The sequence below is a fragment of the Typopeltis vanoorti genome, chromosome 12 (assembly GCF_054136105.1).
Source record: "Typopeltis vanoorti isolate ZY-2024b chromosome 12, IOZ_Tvanoo_1.0, whole genome shotgun sequence".
NCBI lineage: Eukaryota > Metazoa > Arthropoda > Arachnida > Uropygi > Thelyphonidae > Typopeltis > Typopeltis vanoorti.
In genome coordinates, this window is record NC_143560.1 from 112,639,277 (window position 1) to 112,654,752 (window position 15,476).

The window sequence follows — 15,476 nt, forward strand, 5'->3', positions numbered from 1 at the left end:
TTGAATGGAATAAAAGTCTTATGCCATATATAGAGGAAAACTACCGTTCCAGAATCTTCAAAGAAGCTGCTACAGTCGCTCGTTCCACAAATAACCTCAACAGGAACCAGGGTTTAATCCTATCAGATATATGTAAGACTTTAATCAGATCAATAAACACACAAGAAATGAACTTCAGTGCAAACTACAAAATGAATCTCAAGTAAATCATGTATCCGCGACACGCGTATTGTTTCACGCACACAACTATTTTGTTATTGAAATAGAATTGTCAGTTAATGTATAGCTGGTAATTTTTGTTCTTTGCTTTCCTGATGGTACCCTAAAAAGCCGACAGCATAAGCCGGCAAAACTAGTTGGTAATTAAATTAGTTATTCACCTACACTTGACCAATATCTAAATAATAGTTAATTTTCATAACAGTTAATTAATTTCTCATGGATTCACTGACATCGCTTTCTTGTAGACATCCACTTCTGTCTTATGCCTTTCCTTTTCTGTGAATATTTTGGTGGGAACTGTTAATCTCATCAGGCTTCAGTTATTTCTCCAGTTTTCTTCTGAGCCTGTAGAAATATATGCAATTGCTTGTAAACAACCATTCATAGTCAATCTTCAAACCTACTGAACCAGTTTTTTTTGTCCTTCACTTCATCTGCTTTTGTACTTTGAAACAGTCTTCCACATACAGTTTTCTTTAACAACTGTAACCTGAGACTTCCAGTTCTTCAAGCAACACATCAGTAAATTCCTTAAAGGGGATATTATAATATCTCTTTCTTCTTTAACCACTTGCCCACACATAGCACTGATGTGCTAAAAGTTTTACAGCCAGTTGTACGTGGGGTTAATGTACCAAAAAATAAATAAAGAGCCTCCATAGTTCAGTCAGTACAGATAAAGTCCTTTGGTTCGAATCCCATTTAGAATGCAAAGAATCATTATCAGATCTTTTCAACTGAAGGCTAGTTGATCTCATATGGTGGTGGTGGCAGGGTGTTTCTTCCCAGAAACTCAGGTTTTTCATCCTGCAAAACAGACCAACTGGCCAGAACACATGCAAATTTAAGTGGAGAAAATGGAAACAGTAGGAGAGAGGTATGGGAATGCTAGAAGAGAGAATAGCAGTAGAGGAGAGGGAATGAGAGAGACCTATGGGAATGAAAGAAGAGGAGAGAATGGAAACAATAGAAGAGAGAGAATGGTAAGAGGTATAATGTGTGGTGACTCAATAATCCGTGGTGTTCGAGATAGGATGCGTGAGGAGTTTGCCAGGAGGAACAATAGAAAGGGTGGCTATGACAATTAAGAGAGGTGAAAGGGTGGATGAGATGATTGTGATGGTAGGAACAAATGACTTGAGTGGTAATGTAAGTTGGGCAGCGAGAGATATGAGATTTTTGCATGGGGCTGTACAGAAGAAGACAGAGAGAGGAAAAATAGTGTGCATGTTGCCTAGGTATGATAATGATGAGCTGAGCAGAAGAGCGGTGATATTGCATGGCATAATAGCGAGAATGTGTGACAAGAGAGGACTGGTATATGTGGATGCTTGGAATGCATTTGAGGAAAGAGAGGAATTGTATGCGAGAGACCACTTACATTTGAATGAGGAAGGACGTAGGCATCTGGAGAGATTGCTGTTCTGAACGAATAAGTGTGTCCTAGGAAGGATGATAGCAGGGGTGGCCTCTTGTGGGAATGGATACTTGGGAGAAGGGAGACGATGTCAGGTAACACTGAGCCCAGTGGAGTCTAGAAGGGATAATGCTGAGTATAGAAACAATGGCATTTATATGCTTTATACTAATGCCAGGAGTATCCGGAATAAGGGAGAGGAATTGGTGGCACAGATAGCATCAGCCTGGCCAAAAATTATTGGGATCACTGATACGTGGTTGACAGAAGGGGATATAATAACAGGAATAGAAGTCGCTGGGTATAGCATTTTTCGTCAGGATAGGAGGGGAAAGCGTGGTGGTGGGGTACTGCTTATAAGTGATGACCTATGTCCTCTAAGAGTGGAGGCTTTGGAAGGAAGTGAGACAAATGATTTTGAGAGCATGTGGTGTGAGGTAGAGGTAGGCAAGACAGGATATTTAGTGGGGTGTTGCTACAGACCCAGGAGCACAGAAGATGGGGACCAGGAGATGTTTAGACAGCTAAGTTTGGCAAGTGCAAGAAGAATGATTGTTATGGGAGATTTTAACTACAGTAGTATAAATTGGAGAGAGGAAGATGCATGTAGCAATAGGGGAATGGAATTTCTAGAATTCTTGAGGGACAAATGTCTTATTCAACATGTAACAGAGGGAACAAGAGGTTCAAGAGTTTTGGATTTGGTTATAGCATCAGAAGAGTTGATAATAACTGAGATGACATCTCTCCCACCAGTTGGAGAGAGTGACCATATGGTTTTGACTTGGAAAATGAATAGACATGCAGGAGTATCAAAGAGATGGGAACTTATGTGGAATTATAATGCAGGTGATTATAACAGTCTTAGACCTCAACTTCGGGAAGTTTCATGGAGGGAGGAATTGGAAGGCCAGGATATCATTAGTGCGTGGGAAATTGTGAAAGAATATTTGTTAGCAGCAATGGTAAGTTGTTTACCATGAGTGAAGAAGAGGACACAATTTGGAGTAAAGTGGATGACAAACAATATTAAACGGGAATTGCATGTGAAAAAGAGGCTATGGAAGAGATATAAGGAGACAGGTGAAGAGAGGATGGATGTGTAAAGAATACAAGACACAGGCCAGAAGAGTGACTAGTGTGGTAAGGAAAGCGAAACTGGAATATGAGAGGAGATTGGCCCTAAGATCCAAAGAAAATCCTAGGGAATTTTTTAGCTATGTGGCCAGTAAGAGGAGAAATGACTGTGGAAGAATGATATTGTGGGATAAAAATGGGAATAGAGTGACTGATGCAGAGGACATAGTGGAATTGTTCAATGAACACTTTATTGGAGTATTTCATCCTAGAGGAGTCAATTTTAATGCTAGAGGGATATGGCTGGTTTGAGGTTTAGAGGTACAGGAGGAGAGTGTGTTTCAGATACTGAGTACTCTGGATGTCAGTAAAGCTTTGGGACTGGATGGTATTTCACCACGAGTTTTGAGAGAATGTGCTAGGGAACTGACAGTGCCTTTAACCTGGCTTTTCAATGAAAGTCTGGCTTCAGCAAAGGTGCCCAGGGAATGGAAGGAAGGTAAGATAGTGCCACTGCATAAGGGTGGTAACAGACTGGAAGTGTCTAATTATAGGCCAGTCTGTGTGTCATCAGTAGTTGTTAAGATCTTTGAGAAAGTAGTGAGGGACCGTATACAGCATTGGGCAGATGAGGGTAATGGAAGGAATACAAGAACATTAGATGAGGGAAAGGCATATACTGCAATTTTCTTAGACTTAGCAAAGGCATTTGACAGGGTGCCACATGATAAGCTGATATTTAAGTTGCAGCACATGGGTCTGGATGTCAGATTGGTCAACTGGATTCAGGATTAGCTGTCTGATAGGTATCAGAGAGTTGTGTATGGTGGAGCAGTTTCAAGGAGGCAGAGGGTTACACGTGGGGTCCCACAGGGCTCAGTACTAGGACCTATATTGTTTAACCTTTATATCAATGACATTGCCAGTGGATTGCAAGGTGATATTCAGTTGTTTGCGGATGATGCAAAGCTGGGAAGGATTATTAGTAATAGTGCAGATGTGGTAGCCCTGCTAGAGGATTTGAATAAGCTAGATAGATGGGCAAATTAATGGGGGTCTCGGTTTAATGCAGCAAAATGTAAGGTCTTGAGGTTTGGGAAACATCGATGGGATGCTGCATACTCTATGGGAGGAGTTATACTGGAGGAAGTAGGGAAGACAAGAGCTCTGGGGTTGATGATTGATAGAAACCTGAAGTTTAGGGGACATATTGCAAAGGTGGTGAAGGTAACACAGAGGATTGCTGCAATTCTGAGAAGGACACTGCCCTGCAGAGATAAAAGGGTTATCATTCCGTTGTATAAGTCTCTGATCAGAACACACTTGGACTATTGTTCTCAGATTTGGTCCCCAGGATTTGAAGGGGATAAATTAACTGAAGAATGGATACAAAGACAGATGACAAAGATGGTTTCAGGACTGTACAAGGATAGTTATGAGGATCGGCTGAGGGAATGTGGACTGCAGAGTTTGATGGATAGAAGAAGGTGAGGTGATATGATTTAGACTTTAAACTGTTGAGAGGTGGTTACAGGGTTGACACTGGGGAGTTCTTTCACTTGGTTGAACAGCAGGAAGGAGTGATGACAAGAGGCCATCCCTGGAAGTTACGAAAGGAAACTGTGAGCAAGAGGGTGAAGAGTGGTTTCTTTGCGTGGTGGGTGGTTGAGCCGTGGAATGCATTGCCTGATGGAGTGGTGAGAACGAGAACGGTCAATGAGTTTAAGGAGTGGTATGATAGACTTTGTGTTTCTTAGGGGGGGGGAACCTCCCCTCGATGAGTCTTGACAGACTTTATGTTCTTAGGAAGGACCTCCCACGATGAGTCTTTTGACTCCATGGAGTCCTGAATAATAATAATAATAATAATTTACTGCTGTAGCAGACATTGCAGATAGGGTTAACTGCTCTATCATAAGCAGCATAAGGTTTCTAAGAAGCCAAGTTACTTAGCTGGAACAAGCCATTGAACCTAATGATAAAAGAAAGATGGGTTAAATAATTGAAAACAAGAAACCATCTATCTTTATCCCAAATGATGACCATCACTCTTTATTTAATAAACATATCCTCTATATGTGGAGGAGAACTGATTTTTCTGGTACATCTGTTATGCTGTCTTTTAAACTTGTTTTTAGATTTGTTTAGAACTAACTGTTAAATTTAGTGAATTGTGTTACTAAAGCAGTTGGTAATTTTTGAAACATCAGCTCCCTAAAGTTTCTCTTTAAATCATTAATTTCCAATTTGCTTATATAAATACTGTTTTTGGCTTCTCATCTCCATAACTTATGCAGCTAAAAACATACACAAGAGCAAATATTGGTTATTTAAAAATATTGCTTAAGTTTAAAAGATAAACTGAACTAAATATTTTATTAAAGAATAAAATCTTTATTATATATTTATCCATCCAAATCATAACTTCTAGTTTTCTATTTTATTTTATTTATTTTTAATAAACAACTTCATTGTATGTTATAATGTTGTTTCTAGAAACTAAAACTGAATAAAGAAAATAATGAATCCAAAACTCAGTTGAGCAGCAGAGACCGAAAGCGAGAAAAGATTATTCGTCGAGCAGTACTGGAAATTCAAGATGGAATGTATGGTATCCTTTTCATTAGCATTTTATTTCATCATTTTTTAATCTAAAGATATATTCTGAAGTCAGGTGACAGGAAGCTTGAGCCTCTTTATAAAAAATGTATATTGGAAAAGAAGAGGCATAACATCAGTTGTTGCTGAGTGTCTATATACTCTCTGTATAGCTTATGATTCAGTCTCTGAATTGCAATTATAGCAATTATTACTCCTTTCATAATATATTGCACTATGCTGTAAAGCTACTTAGCTCTGCAATATAATGTACACCATCTCATTTCTCAAGGCTGTCCGCACACGAGGCCATTCCTGCCACGTTCCACCTTTGCAATTCTTCCCTGCCTTGACAGACTGACTTGCCCAGAAAACAAGTCTCTCCAAATGGTCTCATCCTTCTACATCCAAATTTAATCCATTTCTTGCATACAGCTCTCTTTTATCCTCAAATATATTCTAAGCATCCACATATTCCGGACCTCTCTTTCTACATGTTCTCACTATCATCTCATTCATTATCACTGCTCTTCTCCTCCTCCACTTTACATTATTGTACTGAGGCAGCATACTCATTATCTTCCTCTGAACCAGTTATAATGCATTATCCCTAATATCAATCTTAAAACTTTCCACATAGTTTACGCTACCTCTCACATCATTTGTACCAACCATTACTGTTTTCATTTCTACATTTTTACCTCTCTTGATTGCCACGGTCTGTCATTCCATCTGGCAAGCACTTCACTAGCACTATTGGGCACTTCTCCCCCCCCCGAGTCATTGAATCTCCATACATTATACTCCAGATTTATTCCTCCTCCTTTCACCGGCATCCCTGACTACTTCTGGTTCTTTTCTCTCTCTCTCTCTTGACTTGCTCTAATTTTCTCTATTCCCCCTGTCTCTCCCATTCTCTTACCTCCCTCTCTCGCATCTCCTCTGTCTTCTTACACTAGTCAACCTCCTGATCTCTTCATTCATCCTCTTCAGCTCAGTCTTCATTCCTTCCATATCCTTTCTTGGCTGTTCTATTTTTCTCTCCCCACAAATCCTACTTTCAAATGATATTGACACGCACAGTTATGGCCATCAGATCTGCTACACTGCCCAAGGTAAAATCCATATGTACATCTGTCACATTCTCTTCATCTTGCAACCCACTAACTAACTGAAAGGAGGGAAAGCAACTGATGAAAAAAATATTAAGTTCTCTTTTCCACAATTTTCATACCTTAATCTCACTGTTCCCCAAAAATATGTTTATATTTAATGACTCATTTTAATGCTTTTCAGCTTTACTTCTTTATTGTCAGTTTAACATTAACATCCTCATTTTAGAATGCTTAGTATTTAAAATATTTCTTATTAATTAGACTGATTTGATATTCTTAATTTGAAATTAATAACTTTATTTTGGTGAAGGCAACTGGCATAGTAAGTTATATGTGGATGAAGAACAACAAAAAAATCAAATTAAAATTATTAATGTTAAACGTTTTTCCACTTGGTTATACTATAAATTAACAAATCCAAGAAATTATATACTTGGTTTAATCCTTTATCCAAGTGTAAGCAAACAAAGTTTGCGCATGAAATATCTTCAGGACTGGGGCAACTCGTGGTAAAGGTGGTATGACTTCCAATCACTTGCCTTAGTATCCCATAATGCAAAGCACATCTTGCGGACATGTATAATGCTGCTATGTATCATGGGAAGGGTCACAAACAAGACTGGTTTCGACCTTTATTGAGGTCTCATCAGTGGGAGCCAGACCTAGAGGTGATATCAAGGTTGAAGTAATGCAGAAGTCATATTTACATATACGAGTAGCCAAAAGGTGTCACCTTATTATTAAAATACTCTGGATTAGAGATAGTTAGCTGTTAAAAGTTTTTCCGCTTGGTTATATACTACCTACCTCTAATTCAGAGTATTTTAATAATAAGGTGTGACACCTTTTGGCAACTCGTATATATAAATTTGCATTATAGGATACTAAGGCAAGTGATTGGGAAGTCACACCACCTTTACCACGAGTTGCTCCCGTCCTGAAGATACTTCAGGCACAAACTTTGTTTGGTTACACTTGGATAAAGGATTAAACCAAGTATATAATTTCTTGGTATCTTTAATTTATGAAATTATTAAAATTAATATGACTTAAAATATCAAAAAAATCTTTTATATATTATAATACTACTTTAACTTTTGAGTTTTGGCTAATCTATGCACATATACATTATATACTTTTACATGACCATTTAGCATAGCCAAATGTAAAGTCATGCACTCTGGGATGAAGAGAACAAAAGCTGTGCTATACTGATGGAACTGAACTGCAGGGAAATTGATGCGGCCAGGGTATAGGGATAATTGTTTATAGCGAGTTGAAGTTTAGAGGATATACTGCAAAATGGTCAAAACATCATATCAGATTTCATGCTGTTGAAGAGCCCACATCTGAACTACTGCATGCAGATGTAGTCACCTGGATTCTGTGGGGGATGAAGAAGTGGTGTAGAGAATCTAGTGGCAAGTAACCAAGATTGTGGCAGGTTTATGGAATACTCCCTTTGAGACTAGATTTAAGATTATGGGATACTAAGGCAAGTGATGGGAAGTCATACCACCTTTACCACGAGTTGCTCCAGTCCTGAAGTAAAACTGACGACATCTTCAAAAACTAGCTTATAGATGAATAAGAGTTGATATGATGGAAGAATAAGTTATTCAAGGGGCTGTTTGCTTGGAGAGAGTTGCCAGAGGTTGTTGTGACTGCTTCATCAGTGAATGAATTCAAAGAGAGAGGTATGATAGATGTTGTGAGAATAGTGGATTAGAGAGGATCTCCCACAATGATTCTATGACTCTATGGAGATGCCCAAGAAATAATAATAATACATAAGCTTTTTTTTTCTTTTAATATCTATAATGAGATGTATTGTAGTAAGAAACTATAAACTAAATGATATTTTTTATTTAGAATTTCTTTAATAATAGATAGTAAACCTTGGTGTTGGCATACCAGTTCTTGCAAGCAATTTTATCCCAAAAGATACCACTGCAATAATACATAGTGAGAATGGAATTCTTGGAGTGGTAAGTTTGCATTCCTAGATCACCATATTTTCTGCTAAAAATTAACCAAAAATCTGTTTTTGATTCTAGTTTTTAACATCCATTTTGTGATGATAATCATTATAAAATAGAAAAACATTTTATAGAATTTGTGATAAACAGGATATTTTATAGGGCAAAAATAAATACACTGGATTAATATCATAAGCATTCCTCATTGGTTTCATACTTGTAACATTTATTCATTATATAACAGAAATAGATTAAGAATAATGGCTATATCTGAGAGGAAACTTCCACATGTCCTGTAAAGAATGCATAGAATTGGCCACAGGATCTGATTGGTATCAGTTCCATCCCTCTCATGGTGTGCCCCAGTATTATGATCCACTGGGGTAAGTGGAGGAATAAAAATAGGCTGGCAATTTCCAAATTTGCCAACCAAATTGAAGTCAGAAACATATTTCTGACTTTGTTCACCACTTGAAGCTCAAATTAATATAATATTCTGCCAGCATTGCCTTCAGTTTTCAAAAGCCCTCTTCAACTTTGCATCATCAACAGAAGATAACTGGATATTACCCTCTAAACCAGGAGTGGAGAACCTTTAAGTGTTGGAAGTCTTCATATCACTTCATTGATTCCTCATAAGGCCACACACTTCATATATAATAAATTTTGCTAAAATTATGAAGAAGCCGTATGAACATCAACATCACAACATTAAAAATCGAACAAAAATGTTTTAATAGTGTTTATTCTCAAAAAGTGTTTTATTTACAAAAAAATAAATAATTCAAGAATGGGGTTCTACAAACTAAACATCTAAACAGTTAATAAAACACTTTATTTTATTATATTCTCGGAATACAAGCTTTATGTTTACTTATTTAAATGAGCAGTGCATAACTTAATGTCCTATTTGAGATTACTTATTGTTGTATAACAAGCTGATATTTAGTTTCAGCGTTATTCTTTAGTTTTAGCTAGTCTTCCAGGTGAGTGTACATCATTTGTGATCTCAAACATGTCTTAATTTGAACCATGTGTGAAAACGTTGATTCATAACAGGTTGTGTCATAACAAGACAGCATACGTTGAACAGGATGACTCATTTTTGGATACTCCACACCATTCTTCCATATTTCAGTGGGATCTTTCTTACTGTCAAATAGAGATTTCAGAATATTGACTTCTTAGAGCTCATTCAGTTCCATTGCATTAAGGACAACTGTGGCATACCCTTATCCACTCTGGTGATGATGATACTTTTTTTTCCATAATTTTTTTTTTTGGAGGTGACAATTGGGCAAGGATGTTGGCGATGTCAAGTCTGATAATGTTATTGACCGTTTTCGGCACTAAGCGACAGATTCCGTGTTCGATGTTGTACATTATATCTAGCACTGGCATTTCTTTCGATGTGACGGCAAAATTGTGGATGAGGCTTAGGGAAACTGATGGCATCTTCGTTGAGTCTTTTTTGATGATAGATTGACTACTGTCTGGAGCAGGTGAACTTGCAGTAGTGGTTTCAATTTATACAGGTTGTTATACTTTTTTATAAGGGCAGATAAGGGTAATGCCACAGAATATAATTGAAAAATGGAGATTATTCTCAGAGATCACACTACCTATATCCCACTAGAACACGATCTCACAAAAACTCAAGTTAAAAAATTAAAAAACTTATTTAAAAAAGTATCCTCCTGGCTGCCAGACATTACAAAAAACTCAAACCTCTCAGTTCTCATCCCCCCCCCTCCGGGATATACGGTTTATAAAAATCCACAAACTTAATCTCCCCTGAGACCTATAGTACATGCCACAGATGCATCTTGCTACAAATGTCAAAGCAGCTTGCTAACTCTCTGACGCGCCCCCCCCCTCACTGGTCTTACCACATCCTATGTAAAAAAACTATCCATTTTAAAACCTTAATTGAAAATCTGACTTTAAATAATATAGACTTACTGGAAAGCTTTGACATTACCTCATTGTTTACCAATATTCATTGTTTGACAATTTTTACATGAAAAATTTTGAAAGTCAAGCCATAGACTCAGCCACTTTCGAACCTTCTATCTGGCTAAGATAAGGGGGACCAGAAAGCAATCAATTATTTTTAATAGGTCATTTTTAGCCAATTGTTTTTTCTTAAATAACACATAAATTATTAAATTTGATTTTTATTTAAATATTAGCATTACTTTTCTATTTAAAAAATCTGTTTTTTTTTTAATTTTAGATTATTTTTTTTAATATGGCGGACTTTAAAGTTGAAGAGCACCATTTACGTCATTGTATGCTGTTTTTGTTTCACCAAGGAAAGAATGCTACTGATGCTACCAAAATCATCTGCTCAACTTATGGAGACGTATTGAAGGTTAACAAATGTTAGCGATGGTTTAGGAGATTTGCAGAAAAAAATTTTGATCTCTCTGATCATCCTCGATCTGGAAAGACCTCTTACTCTAGATGACGATGCTCTTAAGACTCTCGTTGAATCAGATCCAAAACAAACCATACAAGAATTAGCAGAGAAACTTAATTCATCATGGTCAACTGTCCAAGAGCACTTACATAAGAGTGGCAAGGTTCTTAAACAGGGTGTATGGATACTGCATGAACTGTCAGAAAACAATAAAGCATAGAGACAGGCGATTTGCAATTCATTGTTGACCAGACAACAAAATGATACCTTTTTGGAACGAGTCATAACTCGTTCCAAAAAGGTATCATTTTGTTGAAAAATGGGTGCTGTATAAGAATAATAAATGCAAAAATCAGTGGCTTTCTCCAAATCAAACTCCAATTCCATCACCTAAAGATGGACTTCATCCACAAAAGGTTCTGTTGTGTGTTTGGTCGGATATTCATGGAATTATTCATTACAAATTCATGGAACAAGGTAAGACTATCACAGCAGCCATCTACTGTGAACAATTAGAGCGACTACATCAAGCATTGTTAATCAAACATCCTGCGCTTGTCAATCGAAAAGGGGTAATTTTGCAGCAAGATAATGCAAACCCACATTCTGCAAGAATGACTCAAGAAAAAATTAGGCAGTTAAGATGGGAAATTCTACCACATACTCCATATTCGCCAGATATTGCCCCTAGTGACTATCACTTATTCAGGTCCTTAGAATACAGCATAAGAAATAAAACCTTCCATTTGTAAGATGATGTCCAAAGGAGTTTGATATCATTTTTTACCTCCAAAGAAAAAACTTTTTTCAAAAAAGAAATTCTAAACTTAGTAGATCGTTAATAAGGTTATAATTAACGATGGCGATTATAGAATTGAATAATGTTAATTTGTTCTTTAATAAAATTTATATTAAAATGTAGTTCAAAAAATTTATTACTTTCCGGTCCCCCTTATAGATGATGTGTTCTCTATTACCTGTTTTTTTGCCACTCTTACCAACTAATTCACCCTTCCTACTTGTTCTTTGGCCTCACGGGTCAGGCACATTACTCCTTCCTCAGTCATTTCAATAGCCTACATCTAAGAATCCAGTTCACGATGGAAAAAGAAAATAATAATAGTTTGTCCTTCCTAGGCACCTTAGTAACATGCCTTCCTAACGGTAACCTTTCCTTCTCTGTATATAGAAAACCTACTCACACAGGCAGATATATTCACAAACTCTCCCATCACCCCTCTCAACAATATGACATTATTAAAACTCTAACCAATAGAGCCCACAAGCCTTGTTCCAGTGGAACCTCCCTTTCAACCAAACTCAACCACATACACAACATCTTCCTTTCCAATGGCTACAACGATTACAGAATTAAAAGAATAATCAGTTCCTCCCATTCCATGGCCATCTCTTCCAGAGGACTTCAGAAATGCCACCACCATACCCTACATCTGTGGCACATCAGAAAAAATAGCCAGGTCCTTAAATAAGTACAACCTACACACAGTGTTTAAGCCCCACTGTAAACTTACTACTTTTATCCATTCCACCAAAGATCAGCTCCCTCCTCTCTCATTGCCTGGAGTATATAGAGTACCCTGTTCTTGCAAGCTGGCTTACTTCGGACAGACAGGCAGATCAGCAAGAAGAACACAAATTGTGCATCTGCAATCATGACTATGGTCAATCTGGCCTTGCAGACAATGTTTTGGTCTGCAGGTAAATTTAGACTGTTTTTAGAATCTGCTGTAGCCCTTAGAAATCAACCGAATTTAACTAAATACGGTTATAAAACTTCCCAAAATTTGGGAAACTTTAAACATCAGAGATACTATGTAACATCCTTGGCTACCTACAAATATCCATAGAGGACACACCACTTAGATAGGACTTTTTGATCAGTAAGACTCATCCACATGTATTTCACTTAGTATTGTATTTTTTTTGAGTGTGTTGTTGCAAAAGTTATGTAATCTGGATGTCTTAGTGACTGAGATAAACTGGAAGCATTAAAATTAATTTTAATCCTTTCCCAGTGCTGAAAATATTCCATTAAATCTCCAACGTGATTATGATGTCTTCACAGCACTTAAGCCTCAACACCTGATGTGATCATGAAGTGATCACATGGGTTGTGGCTAGCATTTTGAAGACTTCTGTGAGGAAAGGATATGTGAAAGTGCAAGGCTGGGGATTATGACAAGCTTAGGAGACAGCTTGGAGCTATAGCATGCAATGAGGAGTTGAGTAGTAAGGAGCAAGTGATTTTTGAGAAGTAAAGCTAGATGTCAATAAGGCCATAGGACTTGATGACATATTACCACGTGTCTTAAAGGAATGTTCCAAGAAGTTAGCATCAGCTTAGCCTACTTGTTTAACAAGAGTCTTGAAACAGCACAAGTCCTAATGGAGTGGAAGGAAGGCAAAATTGTTCCACTTTACAAAGGTGGTGATAAAGTAACATATTATAGGCCAATCTGTATATCTGGAGTTAAGGTATTGAAGAAGTTGGTGAGATGTAGCATACAAAAATAGGTTGATAACAGTGGTATTCTTTGCAATTGCCAGCAGTAGTTTGTTAAAGAGAGGTTGTGTTTTACAAACTTGCTTATGTGCTATAACAAGGTGACAAATGTATTAGACATCAGAGATGCATATACAGTGGTATACTAAAATTTTGCAAAGGCTTTAGATAAAATTGCCACACCATAAAAATTGGTCACAAAGCTGAAGCAAATGGGATTAGATGAGAGACTAGTGAGTTGGATATGTGAATGGCTATTGGATAGGTATCAGTGGTTGTGTGTGTGGGGGGGGGGCACTATTAATTTGTATATTATGATATTGGGATAGGTTAAGTGATGATATACAGCTGTTTGCAGAAGATGCAAAACTGGCAAAAGTGATGGGGAATCAAGCAGATGTGACTTTATAGGAGGACTTGAATAGATTGTATGGGTGGGCAACAGTATGGAACTGTCAATTCATTATTGCCAAGTGTAAGGTTCTGAAATTCTGAAGGATACAATGGAATGCAAAGTATACACTTGGTGGGGAAATTTCAGAGGAGGTTGAGGAGATAAGAGACCTTGAAGTGGTGGTGGACAAGGATCTGAAGTTCAGAGGTCACATTGCACAAGTTGTGAAGACATCACATCATGTTATGGCAATGATGGTGAGGACTTTAACTTATAGAAATAAGTTCTGGTTCCATTGTATAGGACCTTGATCAGGCCTCGTATGAATTATTGTGCACAGATTTAATCCACTGGTTTTCATGGTGATGAGGATATGCTGGAAAGGGTCCAAAGAAGACTGATTAAGGTCATAACTGGTCTTTGGGATGTGCAATATGAAACCAAATTGAGAGAATACGATTTGCAAAGGCTTGTGAATAGAAGGAAGAGAGGAGATATGATTGTGACATTTACGTTAGTAAAGGGTTGTTAACATGTTAATGTAGAAGAAATTTTTTGTAGAATGGAAGAGGGAGACATTACATGGAAGTTGTATAAGGAGTGTGTAAGCAGGGGCATAAGGAGTAGGTTCTTTGCATGGAGAGTGGCTAGTCATTAGAATGCTTTGCCTGACTTTGTGGTGAATGGAGATACATTGAATGAATATGAAGCATGTTTGATGGGCTTTGTATGTAACATTGTTTGCCACCTGCAATGAGTGTTTAAACTCTGTGCAGGTCTGGTATTAATAACAATAATAGATTCCTCATCAATTTGAAGCAAAATAACTGTTAAACAGGGGATACCTTGAAGCATTTCTCAAATATAGTTAACAACATCAGTAACTTTCCTTAATGAGTCTTTTAAAAGAGTAGATTTTGTGCAAAGATGCTGATGATGTAATATACACTGGTGTTCAAAATCTAAAGACGAACATTATTTCTGAAGACTACAACCACAAATCAGGCAAATAAGCTTATGGCAATTTGTATAACTGATGATTTTGAGGAGAAAGTGAATAAGTATTCAGATTTTTGAATCGTGCACAAAGGGGCCATGTGTAGCACTCAACAGATTAAAAGGCAAAAGACTGCACTAAGTGAACTGTGTTTGAAGGAAGCTTGTTTTATAAAAGAGTAAAGTTGCAAACTTGGATGTCTTGTAATGTCTCAAAGACAATATCTAGATTTCACACTAGGAAGAATTATTGGAAAACTTGAAGAAGGCTGCAAAATTACTGATATTGCCAGAGAGTTTGGAATCTCACATAGCATTGTATTCACACTCTGGGTATCATTTCAAACCAATGGAATGTGTTTCAGTCATTTGCTAAGAGGTCGCCCTCGCTCTACCACAGAGTGCAAAGACAGATTTTTGTTTATAACAGTAAAATGTAATCAATGCACCATGGCAAGTCAGCTCCTTTCGAGCTCAGGTATGCAGATATCTGGACAAACAGTGGAAGATGTCTGTGACAAGTAGGCCTGAAGACCTGTAGTTTGCATTCCTTTATCCACAGTTCATCGTAGATCATGTAGTGTTGTATTCACGAGGAGCACCATCTGTGCCTATACTTACTAAATTACACAAATTAAGCTTTGCTTACCAACATTTATTTTTAAAAATGTTATTATCATTATAGCCGGCAAAAGTTGGTCGATTGGTAGAGCCTCTGCTACTAATGGCTCA

At 37.3% G+C, this 15,476-nt stretch overlaps 1 protein-coding gene across 1 annotated transcript in view; it reads left to right on the forward strand.

The window, feature by feature from the left end:
* The window catches only part of LOC150101140 (succinyl-CoA:3-ketoacid coenzyme A transferase 1, mitochondrial-like), a 155,207-nt gene that overhangs the window by 66,219 nt on the left and 73,512 nt on the right, over positions 1 to 15,476 (forward strand). The window contains exons 9-10 of the mRNA XM_090402085.1: positions 5,213 to 5,327; positions 8,323 to 8,417. Of these exons, the coding sequence (XP_090258211.1) occupies positions 5,213 to 5,327; positions 8,323 to 8,417 (210 nt within the window). The remainder of the gene's footprint in view (positions 1 to 5,212; positions 5,328 to 8,322; positions 8,418 to 15,476) is intronic.